The following is a 27,760-nucleotide window of genomic DNA, read 5'->3' on the forward strand; positions in this document are numbered from 1 at the left end:
AAATTATTGGTTATAATTTTGTGTCAACTTTTGTTAAATACCCTGCATTTTGAAAGATGATGCATTTTGATTCGTATTATTACGTGTGTTTTGTGTCTTTTGAAGTCAAGTGGAGGAAAAATCGAGTGAAAATTAACTGTAGGCCCAGAGCACAGTTTATGGTTAATACACGCTGCCCAGGCAGAAAGTCTTATACACCAATGAAGTTGCCATCGATAAAGTTTGTATACCATTTCGTCGTAGATAAGTGCATTTCGTATATAAGGATCAAACTAAACACATACTAAAAACTGGAGTAGCTGTAAAATATCGACATCACACGATAGGTAAATAATGGATTTTAGTACTGGTGCAGAAAAATAATGTCAAAAGGTACTGGTTTAAAAAAATTAAGATTAAAGGTAATTAATCCACCTTTAAGGTATAAAATTTGGTAGGTGTTATTATTAATAAAATAGTTGTTGTATTTACCTATGTTGTTTTATTTATACCTGTGGAATATTACAAATTTGTATTTGTACATAAGTTATATTGATAAATATAATCATAAATGCGGGTAGTTTCATAAAGCTTGAAAGTAAATAATAGTTATTTTTTATATTTTTTTGGTATGTAGTGCCTTGTTCTTGTTTGTTTTGTATTAACACATACCGTTTTTATTAAATAAAATAACTCGATTACATTTTTTCAGTTTTATACAATTTTGAAGTAATCACTTGTCATCTTGTCAATCAAATTTTAAATATTTCCTGCTATGCGTTCCAGTTGTACCAACTTATTTCTTTGTAAAATAAAATAAACTACTTTGAAATTAAAATGACAGACACATCTATCACTGTCAAGGATCTTCTAGTTGGACAGACTATAGGTATATTGTGGGTATATACATATGAAAAAAAATATATGGGCGGCCATCTTGAAAAAATGACAGTTTAATGACATGTCAAAATTTCAAAGTCAACCGATTCTCATAAAAATTGATATATAGGATGGCCATGGGCTAAAATGAAAGAAAAAAAATTTGAGCTGTCAAATTTGACTGCCGTCAAAAAAATTTCAAAGTTGTCCGATTTTGATAAAAATTGATATATAGGACGGCATTGGGCTAAAATGCATGAAAAAAAATTTGAGCTGTCAAATTTGACAGCTGTCAAAAAAATTTCAAAGTTGTCCGATTTTGATAAAAATCGATGATGGCCGTGCGCTAAAATGAAAGAAAAAAATTTTGAGCTGTCAAATGTGACAGCTGTCAAATAATTTCAAATTTGTCCGATTTTGATAAAAATCGATATATTGATGCCCCCCCCCCCCATAGTCGGTTTTCATTTTATTTGTCTCACATTTGAACTGTCAAATTTGACAGCTGTCGTTTTTTTATGTTCTCCTTTTTAATGAAAATCGATATACATATTATTAGGATCCCATAGAAAGTTATTTAAGAAAAAAAAATTGAGTTTAAGTGTGTGGCACTGAGAAACAAGCATAACTAAAAAGTAGATGATAAATTTTATAAAAAAACCTTTTTTAAAAACAAGCTTTTATTTAAATACACTAAAAAGAATAAAATAAACTCTTTTTCTTTAAAACTTTTATTATAAACTTAGAACGTCATTACACAATTTTAATATTAGATATATAAAAGCTTGTCGCGAGATTTCTCTACATCGATAAACAAGTAAATTAACTAAAACCTGTGTCTACCCTGTCTCATTCTCAAAGTTTCTGTTATGATAGACCACTAGACCAGGAATTACAAGATAAAGTTGTCGTACCAGATTTTTATGAGTGCAAATGTACACTCAAATCTCGCGACAAGCTTTTATATAATATTAAAATTGTGTAATGACGTTATAAGTTCATAATAAAAGTTCTAAAGAAAAAGTTTATTTTATTCTTTTTAGTGTATTTAAATAAAAACTTGTTTTTAAAAAAGTTTTTTTATAAAATTTTTCAGAACAATTTTGAAGAACTTTTCTTAAATGAAAATATATTATGTAAATTCGTTAAATTATTTCAGACAATTAAATTCAACCATCAATCAAAATTTTCCTATAATGTATTTTTTGTTAAATTTATACGCAAAAGTTAGAAATTATTATACCTTAAAGAATATTACTAAGAACTTAAATGTAGCAAACAAAAACCGAAAGCTCCTAATTTAGAAACAATTCGTAAATAACTATAAGTAATCAATGTACCTATTTCATTTTGCTGTTATTTCTAGAAATAAATTAATTAATTTGTTTTTTAAATGTTTTTCTTTGAGAATGCATATTTATTTAAAGTCAACAATTTAAAAAACGTGTATCTAAATTATGTTCTAGCACCAATCGAATAATTTTTTTACGTCACGTGTAAATTTTTTTTGAATACATCTCTGGGCTGACTGGCGCTTACGCGGCTATTGGTTTTGGCGAGAGAGCTCGCCGCTCTAGTGTTCCCCCTCTTTCGAATCGCAAATCCGAGCGTAAAAAGATCAAAGCGGCACGCTACACTGTCCGAGCTGGTTTTTACTTAAGCTGTGGCACAGCCTCAAGAGCATTCTGGAAATTAAAAAACAGGGTTTTCTACAATCACGACTTGAGCCCAAAAACGAAACTTGCAGTGTACCGAGCAATAATAATTCCCACCATATTATATGGAAGCGAAACCTGGGTGCCGTAAAACACATGAACAAGCATTAAACAAGTTGCAACAGAGACACTTTAGACAACTCTTAAGAATCAAATGGTTCCATCATGTCTCAAACATATCGATTCTTGAAAAAGCTAACTGCGAGAGTATTGAAGTCATGGTTACAAAAACCCGCTTAAGATGGGCTGGTCACATATGCAGAATGCAAGAAAACCGCTTACCAAAATCTCTGTTTTACGGTGAGCTTGTAGACGGTAAGAGGAGGCCGGGTGGACCAAACCAAACCAAACTCAAAACGTACAAGGATTTTTTTCACGAAAAATTAAAGGTGACTAACATGCAGTATGAGCGGGAAGAAGCAGCTCACAACAGAACGCAATGGAGAAGAATTGTAAACTCAGTTAACAGCGACAACCAAAAAGTAACGAGACAACAAAGCCATGAGATTTGAATGTCCGGAGTGCGGTAGACAGATAACATCACGTATCGGGCTCTTCAGTCACAGAAAAGCTCATGAAAGAAAACGCCTTGCGTGACCATCTTCTGATTCGTGTCAAATACTCGTCAGGGAGTAATGGCAGTATATATGTATGTGCATTTTCTTGGCAGTCGTTGGCGGCAGTCGACAATAATTATATATATGGCAGACATGCTTAACAGTAGAATAATATTTTTTTATCCAAGTGAGACACCCCTCGGCATATATTAATTCAGTAAGAAATAAAATATTTTAATCAAAACGTAATCCCGATATTTACGACAATCTCCAAGCGCAATAATGCGAGTAAAACCTTGTTGAAAAATTTTCCGATGCGCTTGCAGTTTTCCCTCCCGGCCACCGCCGCGCCGGTTATTTAGTTGAAAATTATAGCGGCACTAAACAAAATTTGCCGATGCCACTATTTTTCCCAGACCTTTTTTCCTGTTCCAGAGTGTGGACATAAATCAAGCGGGCGTGATCAGGGAGAACGACGAATTCATACTGAGCTGCGTGGCCAGGGGTTCCCCCACAACGACTTTTCGATGGTTCAAGGACGGGCTCCTCATGAACCTTACGTATACTAGGTAAGTATAGAGCATATAGACAAAATATGCTTCTTTAGAATAACTGTGAGCGAGAGAAAGAGAGATTCACAATGATTAAAATAATTGGCAAGAAGTACATTACTTTTGCATTGATACATTACTTTTACATTGATTTTAGGATTAGTAATTAGTATTGATACAAAAAACAAATTTTCGATCGAAACATTCTAACAAATAATTTCATCAATAAGTTTGAACTTGTTATTTGTAAAACAATTGTGGCTTATTTTAAAATAACATTTAATCACTTTGAATAATAAGATTAAGTAAGGAGCGTATTAAAAAACTTGGCTGACTTAAATTCCGGCTTATCAGTGCCGTTTTAATTTTATTTCAACATTATACTATACATGACTCAATAATTTATTGTTTTATTTTACTTTGTCGATAAATATTAGTAGATATTATATTATAGAATCAAATATTTACATCTTTTTCGGTAAATCACAATAATGTCACTGTTAATTTGAGTTCTGATACAATTTCCTTCATGATTAATACTTCCTCTACACAAAACCGAATGTAAAATAAATAATGAAAATTATAAAATAAGCTCAGGAAAGACAAGCAAATATACAAAATTTCAAATCAAATTTAAATATTTTAATTGAAATGTTAAATAGAACTGTCCAGGATGAGGAGCCATAATGTCGATACCGTCTACCATGCATGAATATCCTTAATATTCTTATTCAAAGTTTAATCAATGCAGAATTGGATTTTTAAGTACAGTAGAATTTATTAAATATCCAAAGCCTATAATTTGTTTCATATGACTTTCAAAAGTAGAAACCGAGAATCAGACCAAGATAAATTATGTAATCCTACAGACTGTGCCAGAATAAATGCACCAAGAAGAAGTGTTTTTCTAAAGAAATAAATTTTAGTACATTGTAACTTAAATGTAGTAAATCTAAATAAACTTTATTTTTAGATAGAAATGCAAAGATACGAAGTAACTTATCTCTGCATACGTAGTAACGTATATTTGCGTTATTTATTATTATTTATAAAATGTATGTGTTAGCAGTAACACAAAAATAATGATATTGAATAAATATCAAAACGAACAAATTAAAGATACACAATCTATAAACACAAGCCACCGAAATCAACACATTCGACATTCTCAAAAAACATTTTTAGCTTTGGTGAGCTCAAAAATCACTTAAAATATTTCGTTATTCTGGGACCATCAACTTCAAATTGAGACCTGGATTATTTCATTTCTTAGAAGCGTCTGACCTCTGATGACGTATAGCACTTACCCCAAAAATGTTGCTGGCTTTTTACTCACACATAATTAAAGTGACTCGTATGCTCATCTCTATCCAACACATTGCTCTCGTGAGAACATTCTTTATTATACATTTTTTAGACAAGTGCTACCATCATTGTATTTCAGAGGTCATAAGCTTCTAGAAAATAAAATAAAAACTCGTATCCGTATTTTAAAAATAGGGTAGATAAGGCCTTAAGTGATTTTTCACGTCACCAAAGGGTGAGGCTAAGAAAGTTTCTTAGAGAATTTCTTGTAAAAACATACTGTTAAGAAAATAAAAACAAAGACCTGAAATTTCAGTTTTTCCGTCATATTTCCGGAGAAGACAAAGGTAAGTTCAATTACTGAACGGATTACCATTGGGCTGACTAACAGATTCCAATAATGAGAGTCGAATTTAAAACACCTTATACAGGGTGAGTCTTAAATAAGTGCAAATATTTTCAGGGGTGGTAATTTTGGTCTATGAGTTTTTGTCGCAAAAAAAAATGTTGGAAATCGTGCATTTTCTTTTAAATTTCCCTGTATATTTTTCGAAAACTTTTTAGAACTACTTGTTCGCCGCAAATTTTCCCACAGTCTAATTTCTTAATCTCTGATATTACCATATTTACGGCACTTAACGGGATGCAATATTGTCACTTCCTAAATGACCTCTATTTCTAATTATTCATCTGAGAAAATGCAATTAACAAGCAAAAATTGCTGAAAAGGGATATAATTCTTCAAAATTATTGTACCTTTTTTATGTCGGTATATGGGGTAGGGTATAGAACTTGAATCTTTATCGTAAGTTTAGTACTAAGATTAGGTTAATAGGAGCAGATATTTGGTTTCTTAAATCATGCAAAGCCAATTCAGTTTATCCTAGTTTTATTAAAGTTGATATTCCGAAAAATAACGTTAGTGATACGGTAGAGAAAATTGCAAAACAAAAATGGCTTGATTTAGAAATCAAATTTCTGTATAGTAAACGAAGTATGCTTGAAATTGAAGCCTATGGACTTTACAAAAAACTTACTTATAAGCTAAATAATGTAGAGTATGAATGTTGGTGTCTCTTTCAGAGAAATATGTTTGTGGTTATCAATTCAAAATTTGTTAAAAAAAATGTCCATTTTCAATAATAAGTTTAAAAAATTAAAAAGCTCTAAAAACAAACATGTTTTCCAAAGAGACATAAACATAGTAGAGAATCTTTCTTCGCAGACTTTTGATAAACAAGAGCTCAGTTTATTAAACAAAGGTTTAAAGTTTGCATTGCCCAACTCTGGTAGCGCTTTGGAGGAAATCGTCGTTGGTGTTGAAACTGCTATTCAGCACTTGCCCGAGGCTTCTAAAGTATTTGCAAGAGAGGCTTGTAGAAATCAGTTATCAAAAAATATCGTTTCAAGTAAATCATTAAAATCTAACAAGGAGCACAATATTGTCAAGAGTTTGCGTAACAAAGATTGTTTCTACCTAAAAGCTGATAAGGGAAATAAGGTTGTTATATTAGATAAAAAAGACTATTACGATAAGGTTAACAACTTAATCGATAATGGCCCCTACATAAATTTGAAAAAGAATCCTTTGTCTAAGATGGTAGCAGACGTTAAAAAAACTCTAAAAGAATGTAACACCCTTATTGATCTTTATTTAAAAAGGAAATTGCAAGTATCCAATCCCTCATTACCAAAATTGTATGCTTTGTCGAAAATTCATAAGCCGGACAAGTCTATGCGCCCAATTGTTTTGGCTGTAGGTTCTCCAACTTATAATTTGGAAAAATGGTTATCAAGGGAGTTCGAAAATTTACCGGATCATGAACCTTCTTTCTCAGTTAAAAATAATATTGAATTCATTAACAAAATTAAAGATATAACATTGCATGAAGGTGAAATTTTAGTCTCCTTTGATGTATCTTCGTTGTTCCCAAGTGTTCCAATTCCACATACTTTAGGCTACTTAAAGGAATTACTGAACGCAAATGGTCTCGACAACAAAACTGTGAGTGAATATATTGAGCTTACATCGTTATGTATGAAACAAAATTGTTTTCAATTTAATAACAACTTTTTTGAACAGCGGGAAGGTACAGAAATGGGTAATCCATTGTCTCCATTTTTGGCTAATTTATTCATGAGCAGGTTTGAAGTGGAGGCTAAGAATCAGTTTGGGTATTTTCCAAGAGTATGGTTTAGGTATGTGGATGATATTTTTGCTGTTTTTGACACACATTCAGACACTATAGATAATTTTATTTCTAAGTTAAATAATCGTTTTCCTTCCATTAAATTTACGCATGAAATTGAGAACAATGACAGATTACCATTTCTAGATGTATTAGTTATTAGAAATACTAATAATTGCCTGGAATTTGATATCTATAGGAAAAATACGACCACACGCAGATATATTCCTATCATATCACATATCACATCATAGTGTTGAACATAAAATGGCTAGTTTAAATTTCTTAGTTCATAGATTACTTAGTTTCCCACTTTCCAACGAAAGATATGAAATAGAAAGAGATTGCATTAGGAATGTAGCTGAGTGTAATAGATATTCTCCTTCACTAGTTGATAAATTAATTAGAAAACGTAGGTATAGGTTAATGATTTCTGAAAATTCGACTTTTCAAGTGGAGAAAGATCCCGTGGTCTAAAAGGATTTTTTAAGAATATCAATTATAAACTTGTGTATAGTGCTAATAATAAATTACAACAATAATTAGGTAATCCAAAAGATAAAACACCTCCACTGGAAAGGTCGGGTATTTATGAAATTTCTTGTAAGGATTGTAATCAGAAATATGTTGGGCAAACTAGAAGATCAATATTAACTAGATTTAAAGAACATTTAGCTCAGATAAGATATGGTAGACCGGATAAATCTTGCGTTGCCGAACATATTGTTGATAAAGAACATTGTATAGATCTTAATAATTTAAAATTAATTAAACAAGTCTCAAATTACAGGCAATTAGATGCATATGAAAGCATCAGAATTAATAAATGTAAAGATAGTATGAACAGAGACAGATAGTAACAACAAAGACAATTCCTTCAAGTTCTTCGTTCCTACTACTCTAGTGGCGGAAATCTAACTGTTACGCTCAGTGGGCTCTGACTTGATTGGCTAGATTTTGCCACGCCCACTCGGTGCCCACTGGGCGAGTATATAAACGCTCAACTTGTAGATTGTACTTTAGTTTATAATCATCTGCTGATGATGCTAACATGGTTAGCGAAACGCGCGTCCAGTGTAAAAGTAAAAGTGTTTTGGTGTATTGTGGTGATTTAGTGTTTTTATTTTGCTATAGAACCCAACCCCATATACCGACATAAAAAAGCTACAATAATTTTGAAGAAGGTAATTTTACAAAGACAGATTTTGTTAGTAAATGCATGTTTCATGAGTGTTTAAGGAAATGGGAAGATATTCGTTTTCCATGTTCTCTGTTGTGTACAAGTGTTTGTTGTTTCCAGTGTGTTGTGGACATATAAGGCAGGACTTGGACATGAAGAATATAATACCGTATGATCGAGAAAAAACGGTGTCAAAGGCGGCTGGGGAATGACTATCGATGCTATTTTTGACGAGGTCGAACTCTGCCCAAAGTTAATTAACTTTATTTTGATTTTTTTAGTTAATTAAAATTCTTTTTCTTTTCACTTTAAAGATCTTCAAAAAAATTAAATTTTAATTAAAATTAATACTAAATGTAGAAAATCTAGAAGATAATAGTAAGTTTCCGGATACAGAAATCTATATCCAAAAAATATTTTTTTCTGATAATTTGAACTATACCAGTTTTAATTAATAAAAAATCTATATTAGTTAAATCGTAATTAATACAGAATGCGTCTTTAAAAGTAAAGAAGAGAAAAATCAACAAGGCTCTAACCTAACTATCGCCCGTCCCAGTCCCAGGCATTTCGATAACGTCTAGAGTTAACAAAAATTGGATTATTCTACTGTTAAAATGTATGGATTATCCTTTTGTAATTGTCTAATACAGACTAGACCCTTCAGATTTACTAATACTGTAGCTGTAAACCAATATGTGTGTTCAATTACTAGTAATAACCCGTTAGTTCATGGAAAAAAGTCGTGTTTATCAACAAAGTTAATTGTAGGCCTTTAAATTTTGCTTAATATGGTCATATTTTGTAATATTCAACTCATAATTGTTGATAATTCTGGTGGATGATGTTCAGTTTATACATGTATAAAATATAAACACACTAAATTGAAGTACTAGAAACGGTAAGGTGGGATATTTTTAAGAATCTGTATTATTACTTATACATTACTTTTTTACTTATAGAATATCTACCCCTGTGTATAACCTCTAAGAAACAAATTAAATGAACAAAACTATGCCAAAGAAATAGTCTATTGTATAGAGGATTTAAAAAAAACCAAATAGGTGATGCTGTAATCAAAGCTTTGTCGATATTGACTTACCAAAATGTATAGTCATACGTTATGTTTGTACAATTTGTTTTTGAATTTCTTCTAGGTTTCTGCATCTTCAGTCAGTGAAAGTAGAAATATCACCAGCAGTTTTTTCAGTCCATAAGATTTAACATTTAAAAATACAGGGATACTTAATCATTAATTAATCCAATTTTTTTTTAGATATAGGCACTATAAGCAGCAAAATATTAGCCTTATAATCCCGGAAGATATGGGCAATAAATTAAATGATAAAGAATTGTAAATTGTTTATACATATATAAATCACTTGTTTTAAAATAAAAAAAATTGGCATTTTAAATTTTATATTGTATTTATTTATTAAATGATAAAATTAAAATACTTATATACTACATGATCTAACACTGTTTAGTTTCTTTGGTTTGTTTTACTGTTTGCCGAGTACTATGGGTATAGTTCATTAAATTAATAGATTCTATTCTCATGATTGACATATGCATATTAATTGTTTTCTTAAGTTATGTTACAATGAAACTCACTTTATAAACAGTATAATATAGGTTATTTCTTTCGAATGGTATTACAAAATATTTTTTACTGTGGACCCTACTAATCAATATACTATGCCTGGTTCAAGAGTCTAAATCTGTACATATTACATTTAATTTAATAACAAACCTAAATTATTTGTCTAAGTTCTGCGACTTACTAAAAAAACAATTATGATTTTCGAAAGTGATTAACACACACTTTTTCCAAAATTATATATTACTTCTTGATGTATGTATTATATTAATTCATTTATTTACTTCAATTGTTCCAAAGTGTATATTATTTCCTACAATCTACCAGTAGTTACGTTAAAAGTTAGGTATGTAAATAAACGACTTACCAGCCTAAAATTATTGAGATTAAATAATGTAATATATAAGTAAATAAAATTGACAATACACCAATAACATATTTTAGCAATAACCATTGATTCCTGCATGGAACTTTGTGATTACAGCATCATCAATTTTGTTTTCATTAAATCCTCTATGCAATAGATTATTTCTTGGACACAGTTTTGTTCATTTAATTAATATGCTTCTTGGAAAACAGAAACTTGGGCATACACAGGAACAGATACTCTATAAGTAAAGAAGTAATAATACAGGGATTTCGTAAAAATTACTATCTCACCTTATTGTCTCTCACCTTATTGTTTCAATTTGGTTTGTTTATAATTTATATATGTATAAATTGAACATCGTCCACCAGAAGTATCAACAATTATGAGTTGAATATTGTAAAATATGACCATATTAAGCAAAATTTAAAAGCCTACAATTAATTTTGTCGATAAACACGATACTTCTTTCATCAACTAACGGATTATTTACTGGTATTAAACACACATTTTTATTTACGGCTACAATCAATGCAATATTAGTAAATCTGAACGGTCTAGTGTGTATGAAACAATAATAAAAGGCTAATCCGTACATTTTAACAGCACAATAATCAAAAATTTTGACGAAACGTCTCTGTTGGAGGGGTCGGAGGCTTGTCGGACGACGAGATTTGGATTAGGTTAGAGTCTTACTGGCCTTACTTTTCTTTATTTTGAAAAAGGCGTTTACTGCATTAAGGATGATTTAATATCGATTTTTTATTGAGTAGAACTGGTGCAGATCAAAACATTTGAAAAACAATTTTTGGGAATAGATATGTGTATCTGGAAACTTTCTATTCTTTTCTGGTTTTTCTATATAAAGTATTAATTTTTGACAAATTTTATGTCAATTCTCAGTAACTGACGTCTAGAGTTCTATCTCGTCAAAAATAGCATCGATAGTCATTCCTAAGCCGCCTTTGACGCCGTTTTTTCTCGATCATACGGTATATAATAACTGAATAGCATAATATCTTATTGAAGTATCAGAGTTAAGCTTTTTCTATTTGTTGTGTGGGATAACAGTGCTACAGTGGGCTCTGACTCCATTGGCTAGATTTTGCCACGCCCACTCGGTGCCCACTGGGCGAGTATATAAACGCTCAACTTGTAGATTGTACTTTAGTTTATAATCATCTGCTGATGATGCTAACATGGTTAGCAAAACGCGCGTCCAATAAAAAATATAATATCTTAAAAACGTGATAACATCGGTAGTAGATTAAAATTAGAGGAATAAATTAAGGAAAAAACCACAAAAAATAGTTTTAACTCGGTTATTTTGGACTTATTTGAAAAACGGTAAAGAGAAAATATATTTCTTTTATCGAGACCTAACATCCCTAAAAATATTTGCATTTATTCAAGACTCACCCTGTATAAATACTGCGGAAACCTAAAAGAGAAAGAATCGTTTAACACTTAAACAATCTTTCCTTTTTTGAAACAAACAACCATGGCCTCTATCTTACCCTTCTTTTCCACTCCCGTTCATATTAAACATTCTTGTTCTTTTTCTTGGATTCGCAGGCAGAAGTGGATAAAGCTGATAAAGGACCCGCACGTGACCGACCAGTACACGGCGCTATTGGCCGTGGAGAGGGCGCGACGTCACGACGAGGGCAAATTTACATGTCAAGTGGAGGACTTTAATATTCAACAGTGCATGTCGAAATTTGTTAGAGTCAGGAGGCGGCCGGCGGTGCGGATGGAGCCCATGAGCTTGACGGTGAAAAAGGTCGGTTGATTGGTTGTGCTGCGGACTGTAGGTTCGCTAGTAAATATTTATGTTTGGGAGGGATACAAAGGGGAGGGATGGTGGTAGATTTACGACCGACTATTTTTTTCTATTACGGGTAGTTTTATCTAATTTTGTTTGTTTTTTTTTCATAGCATTCTAATACGTAAGACTCGTAATAGCTATCTCCATCTCTAACTTTCTTTATTTCTTACTAAATTAATATAAGCCTATATCGTCTTGATTAAGCTAACCATAAATAGAGTAATAACTCCCTTGGGATATTATTAACAGGAATTAAGATTCCATAATTCCCTTTACCTTTCTAACTGAGAACCATCTAACTGCATTAATAACTTATTTACATCATTAATCATTAATCTCCTGCTACCATATTTTGATATTTCAGACACTGAAGGAATTTTTTATATTCCTTTAGTTAGGTTAGAATGTAGTAACTTTTGTCGAGCTTCTTTTTGACAAAATAACTGATCTCAATTGACAACAACCGTCAATTTATAAACAGGTCATTTAATACGGTATTAACCTGGCAACAAAGTTTCTACTAGCAGAGTTAATACAAATATAACGGAAGATTACTATCTCTGTACCACTGTTATGTCACACAATTATTGTCTTTTTTTGAAACAATATGTACAATTTTCAATGCGTGTATTAAAAAAAGATTAACATATATAGCGAAGCGAAATTTAAAATATATTGTATTCTACAAAATGTCCCCGGATTATCTATACAAGAGGAAAAACTTTTTTTATTATTGACATTTTGAGAAAAACTTTTGCTTGCTCTAAAATGGTTAATCACGTTTTAACTCTTTCAAATTTCCATGCCGTTTTAGAAAGAAAATAATAAATATAAGGAAATCTGAGAAAGTCCTGAAAATGAAAACGCGTTTCTATGGTAATATAGTTTCGTTTTCATTCTTTGATAGAGTTTTATTGAGAGAATTTTAATTAATATCATATTTTTTGCTGTTTTAAAATGTTAAAGAAGCACAAAATAAGTTGTATAAGTTTATTTAGTTCAATGCTACGGAAAAGGTGATAATAGTTATTAGAAAATGTGGTACTCTAACACAGCAAAAATTTCCCAAGTAGCATCTACCTGACTTCGAACTAAATCTGACCTGAAGCGACGTCAGACTTTGTGCAAATTTAGGTCGGGTGCTGGTAATACGACCGGTGACGTCGCTTTCCTATTAATAGCGACGTCGTTGAATCCGAGACGGTAAATCCAACGATCTGTCGACGTACAAAATAACAACGTACCATTTTTTATTAATTTCCCAACGTCGCTCCCACGTTGGCTTGGACGACGTACATATACTTGAACTAGCCCGACGTCTACCCGTTGTCCGAATAGCATACGTCTCACTGATAATCCCTAAAGTAACGTCCAATTATATTTTGTTGTATTTTATGTTCATATTTATAACCTAATTTACGTATCTCTACGTCCGTAAATGCAACCCATTAAGTAGCATTTGCGGCCTAATGAAAATCATGAACATAACCTAATAAAAATTATGCCTAAAAAACACTAAAAAGGCATTTAGACATTCATCTACATTTTACAGAAAGAGGTCGAGGCTTTTGCAAAATAATAATAGTAGTAGTTATGTCTTGCCTCCACCCACGAATGCTTTTTATCTGGAAGAGATGCTGCATTACACTGGTGCATCTTAATTTCTTTTTTTAGCTTAGGAAACTAGCAGATCCCATCCTCCTCCCACATGTGAGGTACTGGTTCCAATTCTTTTAAATTTTGTATATATACTACCTATGTTAAAAAAGTGGCTGCCCATTTTTTAAGGAGAAAACAAAAACTAAAGTATAATTGCACAAATCCACAAATCACTGATACGCAAAGTGAGGTTACGCCTACGATACCGTTGAACCGTCAACTGTCAAACATGTTTTGACAACAAACAATTGACCTATCATAGACCAATAACAGACAACGTCGGGCATCGTTTACCAGGAATACGAAAAATTATATGCTCTGTGGCCGACGACGGATGTATGCCGGCCGATCGCAAATTTTACGTGGCGTACGTTGGAATTATATACGTCATAATACGATTGCCGGTCGTCCGGTTTGATGACTTCGGTCGTGTGAGACGACTAATATTGGAGACCCGGTCGGAATTATGATTTGATTAGAAATTGATTTGATTAGAAATTGAAATAAAATTTAATAAAACAGGAACGGACCATCAAACCAAGAAATATTATGGAATCCAACCGACTGCGCCAGTAGTGTTTTTTTAAAGCAATTTTCAAAGGAAAGTTTATTTTTAACACATGTAATCTTCTTAAAAAATTTAATTTTTAACAAAATTTACTAAAAATACATTTGCATTGTTATTTTCGAAAATAATAAATGATTAATTAATAACTACTAAATCTCAGTAACCTGAATATGATATTATTTAGTTAATTAATCAACAAATTTATAATTACCCTAATAATTATATTAATACATGAAATACTACCACAAATATCAATATCAAAACTTTATTTACATCATTTATAAATTTGAACAAACACAACTAATTTATCAATTACATTTACCTATAATTAGTCTGTAAATCACAATAACATGTTTCGGATTAACAGATTATAGAAAAAGTAATGTATGGAATAATTTAATGTTGATAAATTTCTCATTAAAAGTACAAAACTTTATGATATATTATCCAAATTGTCGAGATTAAAACAGAGTTATTGTTTTAAAATTGTAATAATTTGTTTTATTATTTTTTATGTTAAATCATTTTTTATATTTCTAAAACCACCACAATAAAAACTAAATTATAAGTCCATATTGTTAAAAAAGGGTATTTTTTTTAAAGAGTACTAGCTATTTTTACGACTTCATTAATATTTCATGCCTCTACAGGTATACCAATTTTCATATAATCTTTCATCTCCACAAAATTTTGTTGTTCTAGTGATCCCAAAATAGCAGTCAAAGTTGTTTTTTTAGTTGAGTTTGGGACAAGGAACAACGTTTACTAACTACTAAACAGCAAACATTAGTTTTATTTGACCCACTTCCAACTAAAAAGAACAACTTTAACAGAAAAAAACTTCTATACGCACGTTTTGTTAATCAGTTTGATATCATCAGAAGATAATAAAAACTAAACTATCATTTACAGTTTTTTGAGGTGGCTACTGACCTGTTCCACTGCGACTTTTTCAGATCTATTGTGGTCCTCTTCTGATCCTTAGGTTCCATTCTCCAGTCCTATTCTTTTTAAAAAGTCTAGTAACTTGGATACTGAACTCTTTATGTAGCTCTATGTCAATGGTATATTATTATCTAGTACAAAAACGCGCTTTTTTTAATATTTGTTAAAGTCAAATGCTCAAGCACTTATGAAATCATACATACCCCGAAATTCATACAAATCAGTATAACGGTTTTTAGAATATCTAAAATGTGTTGATTTTTTAAAAGTTGATGCCCTTTAACGGACAAACGAGGCTCTTTTGTATAGAGGTAAATTGTGTTTAATAAACTTATTTTGATTCCAAAAATACGTAGTAATTCTATGTCCACGGAATATTGGGACACCCTGTATAATGCAAAAAACAAAGATTTAATTAAAATATTAATACAACATAATTAGTATTCATTTACACTACAGAGTTATTTTAGTAACTCCATTATCGAAAAATCACCCCAAACACAAAACCTTCTATTTTGTTTAGAAATTAAATTATTTTTTTCCTGCTACAAAAGGAAGTTTAAATTACGATTTTTTTTCAATTTTCCGAGGCTGATTATAAAAAGATATCCGTTCTATCGGCAGACCGCGTTCGAAATTTTCGACACGTAGAGGATATTGTTTTTTCCCCGCGCCATTTTATTTATAAAAGTTGAAAAAAGGCCCTCGTGGGCTACGCTTTTGGCCTTGCAGGGCACGTAACCGCTCCGCAGCTTGATACTAGCTGCCCAACCACACTCAGTAGCGGCTCGAGGGGTACTTGTGACACTTTCGAAAAGTAAGAAATACACTGGATACCCAGTATTATGTGAGATTAGATCCGACTAGGTTTTTGAGGTAGCTATCGGGGGCCTGTTCCACTGCAATGTTTTTAGATCTGTGGTAGTCCTCTTCTGATTTCTAGATTACATTTTCTAGTTCTATCCTTTTTAAAAAGTAGCAACTTTAAGACTGAGCCCTCCATATAGCTCTTTGTCAATGGCCCTAGTACAAAGCACCGAACATTTTCCAGGCTATCGCACAGACATAAAATGTTTTGCCGTTTCTTCTTCAGATAAGACGAAATCTGAACATCGCTTCAACCATCAATTCCATCAGCTTCTAATGTCTATTAAGGCCACGTCGCATATAGAATTTTCTGTTAATTGACTGTCTGTCTCTCTTTACTTAACAGTTCTGGCGTAATAAATTCTACTATGACCTTTTTCACCTGTCTCTGCCATGGCAAATTTCTCTGCAATTCTAAACATCTGTTGACTACACCCTGTTTTGTAGTAATTCTTATGACTGTTTTTGCAGTGCGACAGAAGAGTTCTGGGCTCAAGTTTCGTTTAATTGAAATCGGTTTTGTAAGAAATATTTGTTTATTTAGTATTTGGAAGCCTTTTCGAATAGTATGTTATAAGAATTTTTTTGCGAAAATGCATCCTTTTTGAATTTTTCAACTTTAGAATAGCTGAAATCAGGGCTACTTTCGTTTACTTGAAATCAGTTATATAAGAAATATTTGCTTATTTAGTATTTGGAAGCAATTTCGAATAGTATGCCATAAAAATTTTCTGCAGAAATGCATCCTTTTCAAATTTTTCAACTTTAGAATAGCTGAAATTATATTTTATTTTACTTGAAATGGACATTTAATTTAGTATCCAAATTTATGAAGGGCGTAGTTCGGAAACCATAAGTCCGGGAACAAAAATATATAGAATCATTTTATAAAGAATTTTGTCGGCTTTATTTTTGTATATATAGTGCTTTTCGGTATAGTTTCCGAGATATAAACAAAAATGTGAAAAAAATTGACATTAAACTCCTCCGCACTCCTCGAGCTCATCGTCTATCTTCTGGAACTTTTAACACATATCAGCCCAAGTCTAGAGGAATTGTTTAAAACCATTTTCAAAAGTGTGGGATTTTGTTCCAGCGATGTACCTTTTTTGAACTAATTTGACTGGGGTATATGTTTGGACTAAATTTTCTGAAAAATAAAGACATAATTTTAAATTACGTTACAATACGGAAATAGATTGAAGTTTTGTGATTACAGTGATATACAATTACCATATCTAATTTATATGGTTTTGTAACAAATTGCTCGCTATTTTATGGCAAATGCTGAAGCTCTGCAAACCTTAATCAAAGCACGTGTGTTTAGAATTTTTGGTGTGGCTTAACACGACAGGATCGGGCTAAGCCTTAAGGTGCGATTTCGGTGGTGCTGCTCGAGCTGCGCGACTAGAAACGCTGGCCGCGGCAGCTGTAGCCGCGATGAAAAGATGTTTTCGGTGACGCAGTTCTAGGCAGCCGTTGACTGCGGAATGATGTCATTTTAAATTTCACGGGGTTTATTAAAAAATATGGATTACGACGCACTGTTCGGTTTTTATATGATTCAAAATAAAATATATATAAATTGTAAAATTAGTAATTTTTTAATGGCCATAATGCGTTCTTTTAAAATCATCGAACAACTAAATCATTTCTATAGATCCAATGACGTACCGTGACTTGAGACCAAAAACTGACAAATAATTTGTCAAAAAAAATCATATTACAGCTATATGTTTTATTTTGCATAAAAATGTTAACTAATAAGTTAGAATAATTATATTTCTTCCCTAACTAAGTGGTTTTATCGCTAAATTTTTCTAAAGCTAAGTACAACACAAATCTTAAATACGTGGACTATTATAACAACAACTACATCGTAAAAGACTATTTTGGTAGCATTCTGAACGAGGATTCAAGTTAAACTTTTTAGAAAATAATTTAAAGAAAAAATGAACCTGCTCGCAGATGCTTGTTACGAGTAAAATCCTAGAGCTCTATGATTAAACTCTGGCACATGATGCAGAATTGCATGAATCTTTGGAGTTATCTTAATACCTAAGTTGAGTATTTCCAATTCGATGTCATGTTCAAAATGTTTGTTTAGTGCTTGACCAAAACAACTCGAAACTAGTTGATTGAATGAAGAAAACACTGCAATATATTTATTCCTAAAAAAAAGATGTTTAGGTTTTTGCTTCTAAAAACTTTGAATAGGATTCTTTACCGGGCGATATCGTCTTTAAAATGTCCACTTTCTTTAAAAGTTGTCTGGCGTTATTTCCGTTACATTTTCCATAATGATCTAGTTTCAATCCCGTTTTTTTATCCATTCTGTTGCAACATTGGTATTCTCCAATTCAAGACAATTAAATAGTTTTTGAACCACACCTAACAAAAGGTGAAGCTCAGGAGGGAGAATATACTTTAAGACAGGTGTTTCTTCGTCGCCAATGATTAAAGGTATGTTTATACAATTTTCTAAAAAATAATTGCCCTTTTTTATATGGTTCATTGAACAACAGTTTAAAAAATACATAAAAATTTTTCAAACAAAAACGCTTACTAAAATCTTTGGCTTTTGTTATATTTCCTCCAGATTGTTGCCAAAAATTTGTATTTTCTGTAATACTTTTTATAGTTCTGAATGATCCTTTAATTTCCATTTCCTTTACATTTACATCACACCATGGGCAAATGTGAGTGGATGAATTTGACTGAAGACCAAGGAGAATCATAATAAGCTTAAAGTTAGCGGCAAAAGTATAGGAACAAATTCCACATCTGGACTGCAGATCTAACGTCTCAAAGAGGCTTTTAATATTAGCATAAGATTCAGACAACTTTGGTCCTAAGCCAATTATGAATAGCTCATTAATTCCAGCACTTTTTTATTTCTTCATATATTCGGGATCATTTTCAGGGAGCACATTCAGACAAACTGTAAGTGATCCACTACCACTATCAATGCCAATTTTTAGATGAAAATCTTCAGGTAATTCTCTAATTTCCAAAATATATGATAGAAGACCAGATAAATCTGAGCAGTATACAAAAATTAATATTAACTGAATTAACATTTTTCCTTTAAATTATTTTCTAAAATGTTTAACTTGAATTCTAGTTCAGAATGCTACCAAAACACTCTTTACAATGTATTTGTTGTTATAATAGACCAAGTATTTAAGATTTGTGTTGTACTTAGCTTTAGTTAAATTTAGCGATAAATTCTAGTCTCAAAATTCGAAGTCACGGTACGTCACTGGATCTATGGAAATGATTTAGTTGTTTGATGATTTTGAAAGAACGTATTATGGCCATTAAAAAATTATTAATTTTACAATTTATATATTTTTTATTTTGAATCATATAAAAACCGAACAGTGCGACGATTTGATAACATCAGAGAAAGATGAAGAAGAATTTTACCAAATGTTATCTAGAAAAAGGTATAAAATAGATGAAATAATTCTTTAGCGACCTTTTTCCAACAATTTTCTTTAATAACAAAATTTTTGTTTTCATAATCATAAACCAGGGGATATTTTTGTATTTCGTTGATTAAAATTTCATCGTCATTTGACGTAAATGGCGTCATTTTTTTACCCTAATCAACTACGATTTCAGCCGCTCGACTGCTTCGCGAGCAGTCGAACAGCAGTCGCTGCAGCGCGGGCGGCCGCCGCTGTAGTCGCGCTGCGCAAGTCAAATTGGTTCCATTTGAAACTGTCCAAACTAGTATAGCGGCTGGAGACGCAGCTGCTAGCCGCCGCGACACCTAAATCGCACCTTTAGGCAAACTTCTGAAATATAATATATATTTCTTTTGGCCACACACCCGCTTTACCCGACCCCTGAGAGCGATCCGAAAATACAGCTTAATAGACTCTTAACCACATCATTTAATTTTTGACAATAGACAAAAAAATAGTCTGAAACAAAAGAGTGTTCGTAGTTGGATGAAGGATACATAGTTATTTTATGGTTATGGGTTTCATCAAACCTCAATTATCATTTTTTTTTAGAAAACGGGTACTTTCGATATTATGTGAAAGCAACATAAAGGTCTATCATTAATTATTCTCGAGTTACAGTTGACGTCCTCTATTATTAATTCGCCCTGTACATTTATTTTATTTAGGTTCATCTTTAGACTTACTTAACTGTAAACCTCATTCAGCTCATCTATTTGTATTTGTAGTTCTTGTTTATTTCATAAGAATTCTGATAGGCAAAAATGAACAGGCAAATTTTTACGGGAAGCCACTGTCTCCCCGTTCTACGTCATTGTGTCCGAAAAAGCCGGACTTTTGACCCCGTAGATTGATGACGCGATAGGTATCCAGAAAGAATAGTTCTAATAGAAATTCCAAATTGGTAGCCCATTATCGGCGATAAAATATAGTTTGGGGTGTTGACCGAGAAAGACAACCTCATTTTTTACAGTTTCCGGTAGCGCCTATTAAGGCAAATTAGAGAGAAATTAAGGCAAATCGAGAGAGAAATGCCGGTGCCACGTGTCAGGCCCCAGGAAAGGACAGAATGTCGAAGAAATAACGATAAATCTTAAAAGAAACTAAATATCTTCGAACTTGCAAAACGTAGAAAATCGAAGAAAAATACTTTTTAGTACCTCAGTAATAATGTTTGACAGAAATATTTTTGTACTTGGAGCGTATAAAATGTATTCACTTAAAATTTTCTACATTTACAAGCACCTATTAAAGTTTTATTATGTATTGTTTTATCTTAATTATTATATTCCAGGTAAATCAGTAATAGATTAAATTAACCATATATGTATAAAGTATAAATTAGAAACTGCGAATCAAAGCAAGATAAATTATGTAATCCACCCGACTGCGCCTCTTTAATTTTTGTTTGACATATGTTATTTCTGAGAAATGTTTTAAAAAGATGCTTTTAAGTTCTCCAGCAGTTAGACCTTATTTAAACTTTTTTCCTGAATATTAAGGGGCCGTTCTATGCCGAAAACACTGCGACCTGTAAGTTATATTGTGTTTGTCTTCTTTCTATATTTACACCCAGTCTGCTACCCTTGTGCCCTGCACCAACTTCTAGATGTCTTTAATAGGATGGAAGCATAGTTCCTCCAGTTTTAACCTTCAGTTTTCAAATAAAAAGTGTCGTTTGCGATACAGAATCTTGCAGTGACATATTATGTGCTCTGCTGTTTCAGCACCTTTATCGCGAAATCTGCAGTAAAGACTTCCTTGGTAGATATTGAGCTTATTCAGGTAGCACTTGATCTCCCAAGTAGCATTTTTGGACACAATTATTTTTATTAATGTTTCTAATAATCGTGTCTGTTTCTTGACACAACATGGAAACGGTATGTCACAAATAGAAAACAATGTCGAAACCTATATATTTTATATGGCGTTATTACATGTGTTTCCAGTGTGGTGGCACTAAAAAAATGCCGAATTAAAACTTTTTTTGCAATTTGTGTCCAAGATGTTCCCGTTTCCAGAAGCCACTATTTCTAAATGTGAAGAAACAAAATACCAAACTAAAATAGTCTATCTGTGTGTGGATTTCAAAATGAAAACCATCAACAATGTCGATCTCCGCCATAATTTTTTTGTCTTAAAATTTTTGTTTTTAGTTTTTCTCGCACAAAAAATGTACATTCATATATTTAATGCCCTTTCTATATATATTATATTATATTTTAATTCATTATTTTATGAAATTTATATGGAGTCGGACACAAATCATCTACATTATATAATATTTGTATCTAAAAAAAGGGCAACTCGTGTTTCGAAAACAAATCGACAATAAATGGAAACCTTGTTTCCAAAATGTTTCGATTTAGCGTCATATGTGTAGAAATTTCAAACTAGTCACCTGTCCCAAACAAATCACCCCTGTAATGCGTATAATAATAATTATAAAATCGCATAAGAAAAATATCTGCATTTGTACTCACCATATGTCCATCCTTCTGCTTTTTTAATTATAGTACTATAAAATCTTGAAGAATGCTTAAATGCAAAAACTGCAGAACAAAATCCAAACAATAAAGTAAGGTTATGTTCTCATATTTGACAGAATATCAAATAAATTATGGAAACTTTTCAGGCACAAAACGGGTACGAAATCTGTAAATGTGAGCCACATCTGTTTCTTAAAAGTTTCGAAAAATTTCTGATACTAAGATCTTTATTGTTATAGCTTATGTAGCAAAACCATATTTTGGTAAAATGTTTCAAAACAAAAAGCGATTTATGTCACGAAACATATGTATAAAAAATGTGACGAAACAATGCAATGCAATGTTTCTCAGCAGAGATTTTGTTTGGATTTTGTGTCAAAAAATGCTACTTGGGCTGTTTTAGTCAGCACTTTATTCCTACGAAAAGCACTAACAGTTCCTTTGTGATTTTAGAATTAGGTTCATGGATAAAAATTTTGCTACTAACCTGTCTGTTTCACCAGTAGACAGTCTGCTTTTTCCTACGGGTCATACAGCTTGATAAAGTTGATTTGGTCGAGTATTTTCTTTGTAGGGTATACATCAAAGAAAACATAAATAAGTATCAGAATGTCCTAAAGGATCTAAGTCAAAAAGACATCTGACTTTTTATTAGGGCATCTTTTTAAAGAAAATACGGCCCTTTTTGTTTGATGTCTGGCCATACGCGGAAGCATTGCAGCTTCCTAACTTTACCCTCGTAACCCTATAGAGTTCGTCGTTAAATCGATATAACAGAAAATATTCGTACACCATCTGGCCATAACAGCAGCGTTACGAACCGCTAAAAAGAATTCCTTCCCCGACGATATCCGACTTAGGAGGCAAAAATTTCATTTTAAAGAAAGAGCCTCGGATGGGAACTAACACCAAATAATTTTATAACTCTGCGAAATAGTTTAAAATAAAAACGAGCTGAAAATAAATCCTTTATTACAGAGTAAGAAACTGCCATCTGGACAAAGAACGATTAAAAGATCTTCAGAATTTGTTGTTTTTGAAGAGAAGTTAAGTTTAAAAAGGTTTCTTTTATGAATTATGTCTTTTATATTAAAAAAAAGTAAAGGTAGAGTATTTTAAGTTAACATCTTCTTGTTGGTGCTAAGGCTAATCTGGATGGCATCTACTTTATTTATGCAGAATCCGAACCGCGGCCCGCGATTATCAGTAACCTACCAAGTTGGCGAGTGTCTAAATCGACTCTTATTCACGAGATGATCTACTATCTGAAACTAAAAGAATTTCGGACTTCCATTTTCTTTATATATTTTTGATTAACACAAGGTAACGTTTCGGTCAGAAGGATCACTGACCGTTATCATGTGTAAACTGATGTAAATTGATAACGGTCATCAAATAAAGACAATGGAAGTCCGAATTTCTTTTAGTTTCAATGCTGGAGCATTGTCTACCACATTCTAAGATCTACTAAAAAACAGACAGGAGCACAGGAATAACAAGTCCTGTATCCGAGGACCTAATTCTAAAACCACACAGAAACTGCTAATGTTTGGCAGCAATAAAGTGCGATTTACAACTGATCATATACCTGTTAAGTGCTACCCAAACAAGCTCAACCTGTATCAAGGTCTTTGTTGCAGACTCTGTGATAAAGATGTTGAAACAACAAAGCACATAATATGTCACTGCGAGGCAAGCGACATTTTCTATTTGGTAAAGGAAGTCTAAAACCGGAGGAACTATGCACCCATCCTGTTAAGGACCTGTACAAGCTGATGCAGAGCACAGGCATAGGAGACTGATAGAAAGACATAGAAAGGGGACAACCACAATAGATGGACAAAAAAAATCTCAATGTATCCAAACAGGATGTTTCAAAAAATATGTGCCATCTCTCGTGGGGAGATTCCTCACGTAAAAATAAGATTTATTTTTTATACCAACATAAGGCCCGATTCTGCTTTGTTTCGTAGCTACAGGATGTTAAAGTCTTAATAATTTTTCGATTTATTATAATTTTCTTCTAAGTACTTTCAGTGATTCGAATGATATTTTCATGGCAAAAGTTACTATAAGTGCTATATGTTTTAATGCTAAAAAAGTGTCGATAAATTTATCATGGACGTGCATATGGGTTATAACTGGAATATTTTTCAAAAAAAAAACATGTGCGCCACTGACTTTTTTCTTTTGATATCAAAATTGTGTAGGCCCTTTAATGCCAAAAGTTATCTCTCGATATTTTGTCGAACTCGGCCTCCTTGATGAGATAAGCGCAATTTTGTTAATCACAATTAATAACATTAAAATAAAAATAAAATGAATAAATTATATATTTTACTTTATTTATTATTAAATATTATTACTGTTAGTTATTATTACTATTAGTCCAACCTACAGCAATTTCAAATAAAAAAAAAATAATAATGGTATTTAAGATAATTACTAAAAACCTAATTTTTATAAAGATTTAATATCCTATAACTCTAAAAGTATGCATTTCCATACCCATGTTTATAGGACCTTTTTTATATTTTTTGACAAGGAATCAACGAATATTTATTTAAAACTTATGACTGAACAAGTTAATGACATTAAAAATTTTAAATGTTGCTATTAGACTTGGATGAAGGCAAATTAATAAAATTGCATTTATTCATCAAGGAGGCTGAAATCGACAAAATATCAAAAGACTACTTTTAAACGGCATTAAACTGCTCATCAGAGAATAGGTTCATTACAGAAATGCTAACTTCATGTTAAAAAATGGAAACAGACGCCACCTGGTGTAGCCTGGCAGTACTAGCTAAATTGAGGGGAATTGGAGGGGCGGGGCTTAAAAGAGGAGAATTTTAAAAAAAAATATTTTTATAAGTATCACTGACTTACTGTTTAAAGTTAATAAACATATTTTTTATTACTTTAATATAATTTAAAGTATTAAAAAAATCACAGTCCTTTACAAAGATGCAACCGGGGGAGGGGGGGGGCATTGAAAATGATGAGTAAAAACGTAAAAATATGATTAGTGTTAATATGAGTGTATTACATACATATTTTTAAATAACGAACTTAACAAAAAACAACAGATTTAAAGATTCATTGAAAAAGTAGTAATGTTAACGTTAAATAAAACATATTCAATAATAATTATGCGATCGCACCTGTCCGTAAAACAAACAAAACAAAAACAAAATAACATACAAAACATCAGGTTAACATGATGACAGATAAAGAATTCTTACGGAAAGTTACACTGTACGATATAATTTTTTAACTGTTAAAGGCAAACCCCATTTAAACACAAAACTTTTTAATACCTACTACTGTATCTAAAAGAATTTTTAAATTACTAAATTCTTAGCCACGCTTCTGTTTTTCTTGGCTGTTGTGCGTCACGTCACAGATTAAGAGGCCCACGTTTGCACCACAAGGCGATGCTGCAGACCACTAGGTAGACCGGTCGTAGAAATTTATGTTATAGAACTTGTAGTCAATCTACACAAATATTATCAAAAGCTTTTTTTCTTTTAAAATGTGTTCAGATTTTGTAAAAAGTATAAGTCAAAATCACAAAACTTAAATTTGATATGAGTTTCTTAGTTTTGAACTAATATAGTGGCGAATTACAAAAATTCCTTTTCAATGAAAATTAATCAGTTAAATAAAATAATTTAATAAATTACTAGCTTTTTCCCGCGACTACGAAATCAACAAAAACAAATTGCATTTTAAACAGAAAATATTGAAAACAATGTTAATTATTTCTCACAACTAATAGTCTGTATTGCCTCCTCGAGCCTCAATGCAAGCTGTGAGACGACGTGGTATGCTCTCAATTAAGTTGTCCAGAAGATGTTGAGGAATGACTTCCCATGTTTCGCGCGCAGCAATTTTCAATTCATTTAAAATACGGGGGATCGTTCCTTTTGGCAATATGGCATTTTAGCATGTCCCAAGCATGCTCGATCACATTCATATCTGGAGACATAGGTAGCTACCAAAGTTTTCTTATACCCTCTTCCTCACAAAATTTGCGAACCGCTAAATTGCAATGGGGAGGAGGATTATTGTTCATGTAAACAATTTCATCCCCCACTGCCCCTAGAAATAGACGCACAATAGGCTCTAAAACGTCTCTAAGATATGAGGCACCTATCATTGTGCCATCAATAAAAACGAGAGGAGTTCGAACTCTGTGCATTATACCTGCCCATACCATAATGCTTCCCCCTTGAAACGGGACACGGGGTTGAGCTGCATTCAAGGGTGCTCGTCTTCCAGATGCTCTCCAGACCAAATTTGGTCGCGAGTCTGACACTACGCCTATTCTTGTTTCATTACTAAACATGACGAAATTCCAGTTAGGGCCATTTGCTCTCATCTCGTCAGCCCATTGTAGTCGCTTAATTTTGTGCTGTAAATTAAGCTTCGGAATACGTAGAGGCCTCCTTAAATGTAATCCTTTTTCATGGAGTCTTCTTGCCATGGTCTTGCTTGAAACATTTACTCCTTCAAGGCGAGCTAACTCATTTTTAATAGCAGTACTAGAAAGCAGAGTATTGCGTCGTGCAATTAGGGATAATTGACGGTCTTGCACAGCAGTAGTAACTCTCTACCTCTTCCAGGCCGGTCTGGAACCTCGTTTGCCTCCCTGATTTTTTTTAATATTTGCGAAACATTGCTTTGGTTAACCCCTACAATTTCAGCTATTGCAACTTGCCGGTAGCCCTGTTGAGGCAATGTTACCATTCTGACTCTATTAAACTGTGAAATAATGTTTCTAGGCATTTTAAGACCAAAAGAATGGTCAAATTTCTTCTGAAACCCAAGAGACCTCAAATCGAAATGTGCAAGAATTTGTAATAATATTAGGTCTGAACGATAAACATTGTTTACCAAATCCATTTTACCAAAAAAAATGTTTATGACAGATTATCAAAGCTATGTATAAAAAAAGATTCTTTAAATTTCTTTCCGTATAATTTTAAACGATATATGCAATAATATTGGCCATGTGTGTATTATCAAATATACCTGGCAATCCAGAATTATTGAAATAGTTGGCTATTCCTATTTTATTTATTTAATTTGGCAAACTTGCTCTTTTTTTCATGTTTTTTTCATCTGCGAACAATCACACGCAGGACAAATAACTATTTATAAAGCTCTTTTTAAGATTCACAATAATCGCACTGCATTCAAGCCCTGACGCAATGTTTTTCAAAGCTTGTGCACTTTACATAAAACCAATTATAAAATAAACAAGAAATAACCTAAAATAAACTCAAAAAGCCCAACAAATTCAAATCAAGTCAGTTCAAATTTGTCAAGTAAAATTTATCAAAAATGGAGTGGCATGATGCTAGTTCCGTCTTTAATTCAAAAGAATGCTTGACAGTGACAATATTTTACTTTAAATAACTTTTAAATAAGGAGATATAGCGAAAATTAAATTTAGCATAGTAGGAACGGATAATCACAGCCAGATAGATTATGTAATCTTACAGACTTCACCAGACAAACTTTTATTCAAAATATTTTATTTTAGAAAAGTATAAACTAATTATTTCGGAATAATGATTCTGCAAATCTTCTGAGTGGACGTA

At 32.2% G+C, this 27,760-nt stretch overlaps 1 protein-coding gene across 1 annotated transcript in view; it reads left to right on the plus strand.

The window, feature by feature from the left end:
- The window catches only part of LOC115886766 (adhesion G protein-coupled receptor B3-like), a 170,664-nt gene that overhangs the window by 107,398 nt on the left and 35,506 nt on the right, over window positions 1–27,760 (plus strand). Inside the window, exons 6-7 of the mRNA XM_030906050.1 lie at window positions 3,566–3,699; window positions 11,898–12,105. Of these exons, the coding sequence (XP_030761910.1) occupies window positions 3,566–3,699; window positions 11,898–12,105 (342 nt within the window). The remainder of the gene's footprint in view (window positions 1–3,565; window positions 3,700–11,897; window positions 12,106–27,760) is intronic.

The sequence above is a fragment of the Sitophilus oryzae genome, unplaced genomic scaffold, assembly GCF_002938485.1.
Source record: "Sitophilus oryzae breed Bouriz unplaced genomic scaffold, Soryzae_2.0 scaffold_496_pilon_pilon, whole genome shotgun sequence".
In the NCBI taxonomy this organism is placed as follows: domain Eukaryota; kingdom Metazoa; phylum Arthropoda; class Insecta; order Coleoptera; family Curculionidae; genus Sitophilus; species Sitophilus oryzae.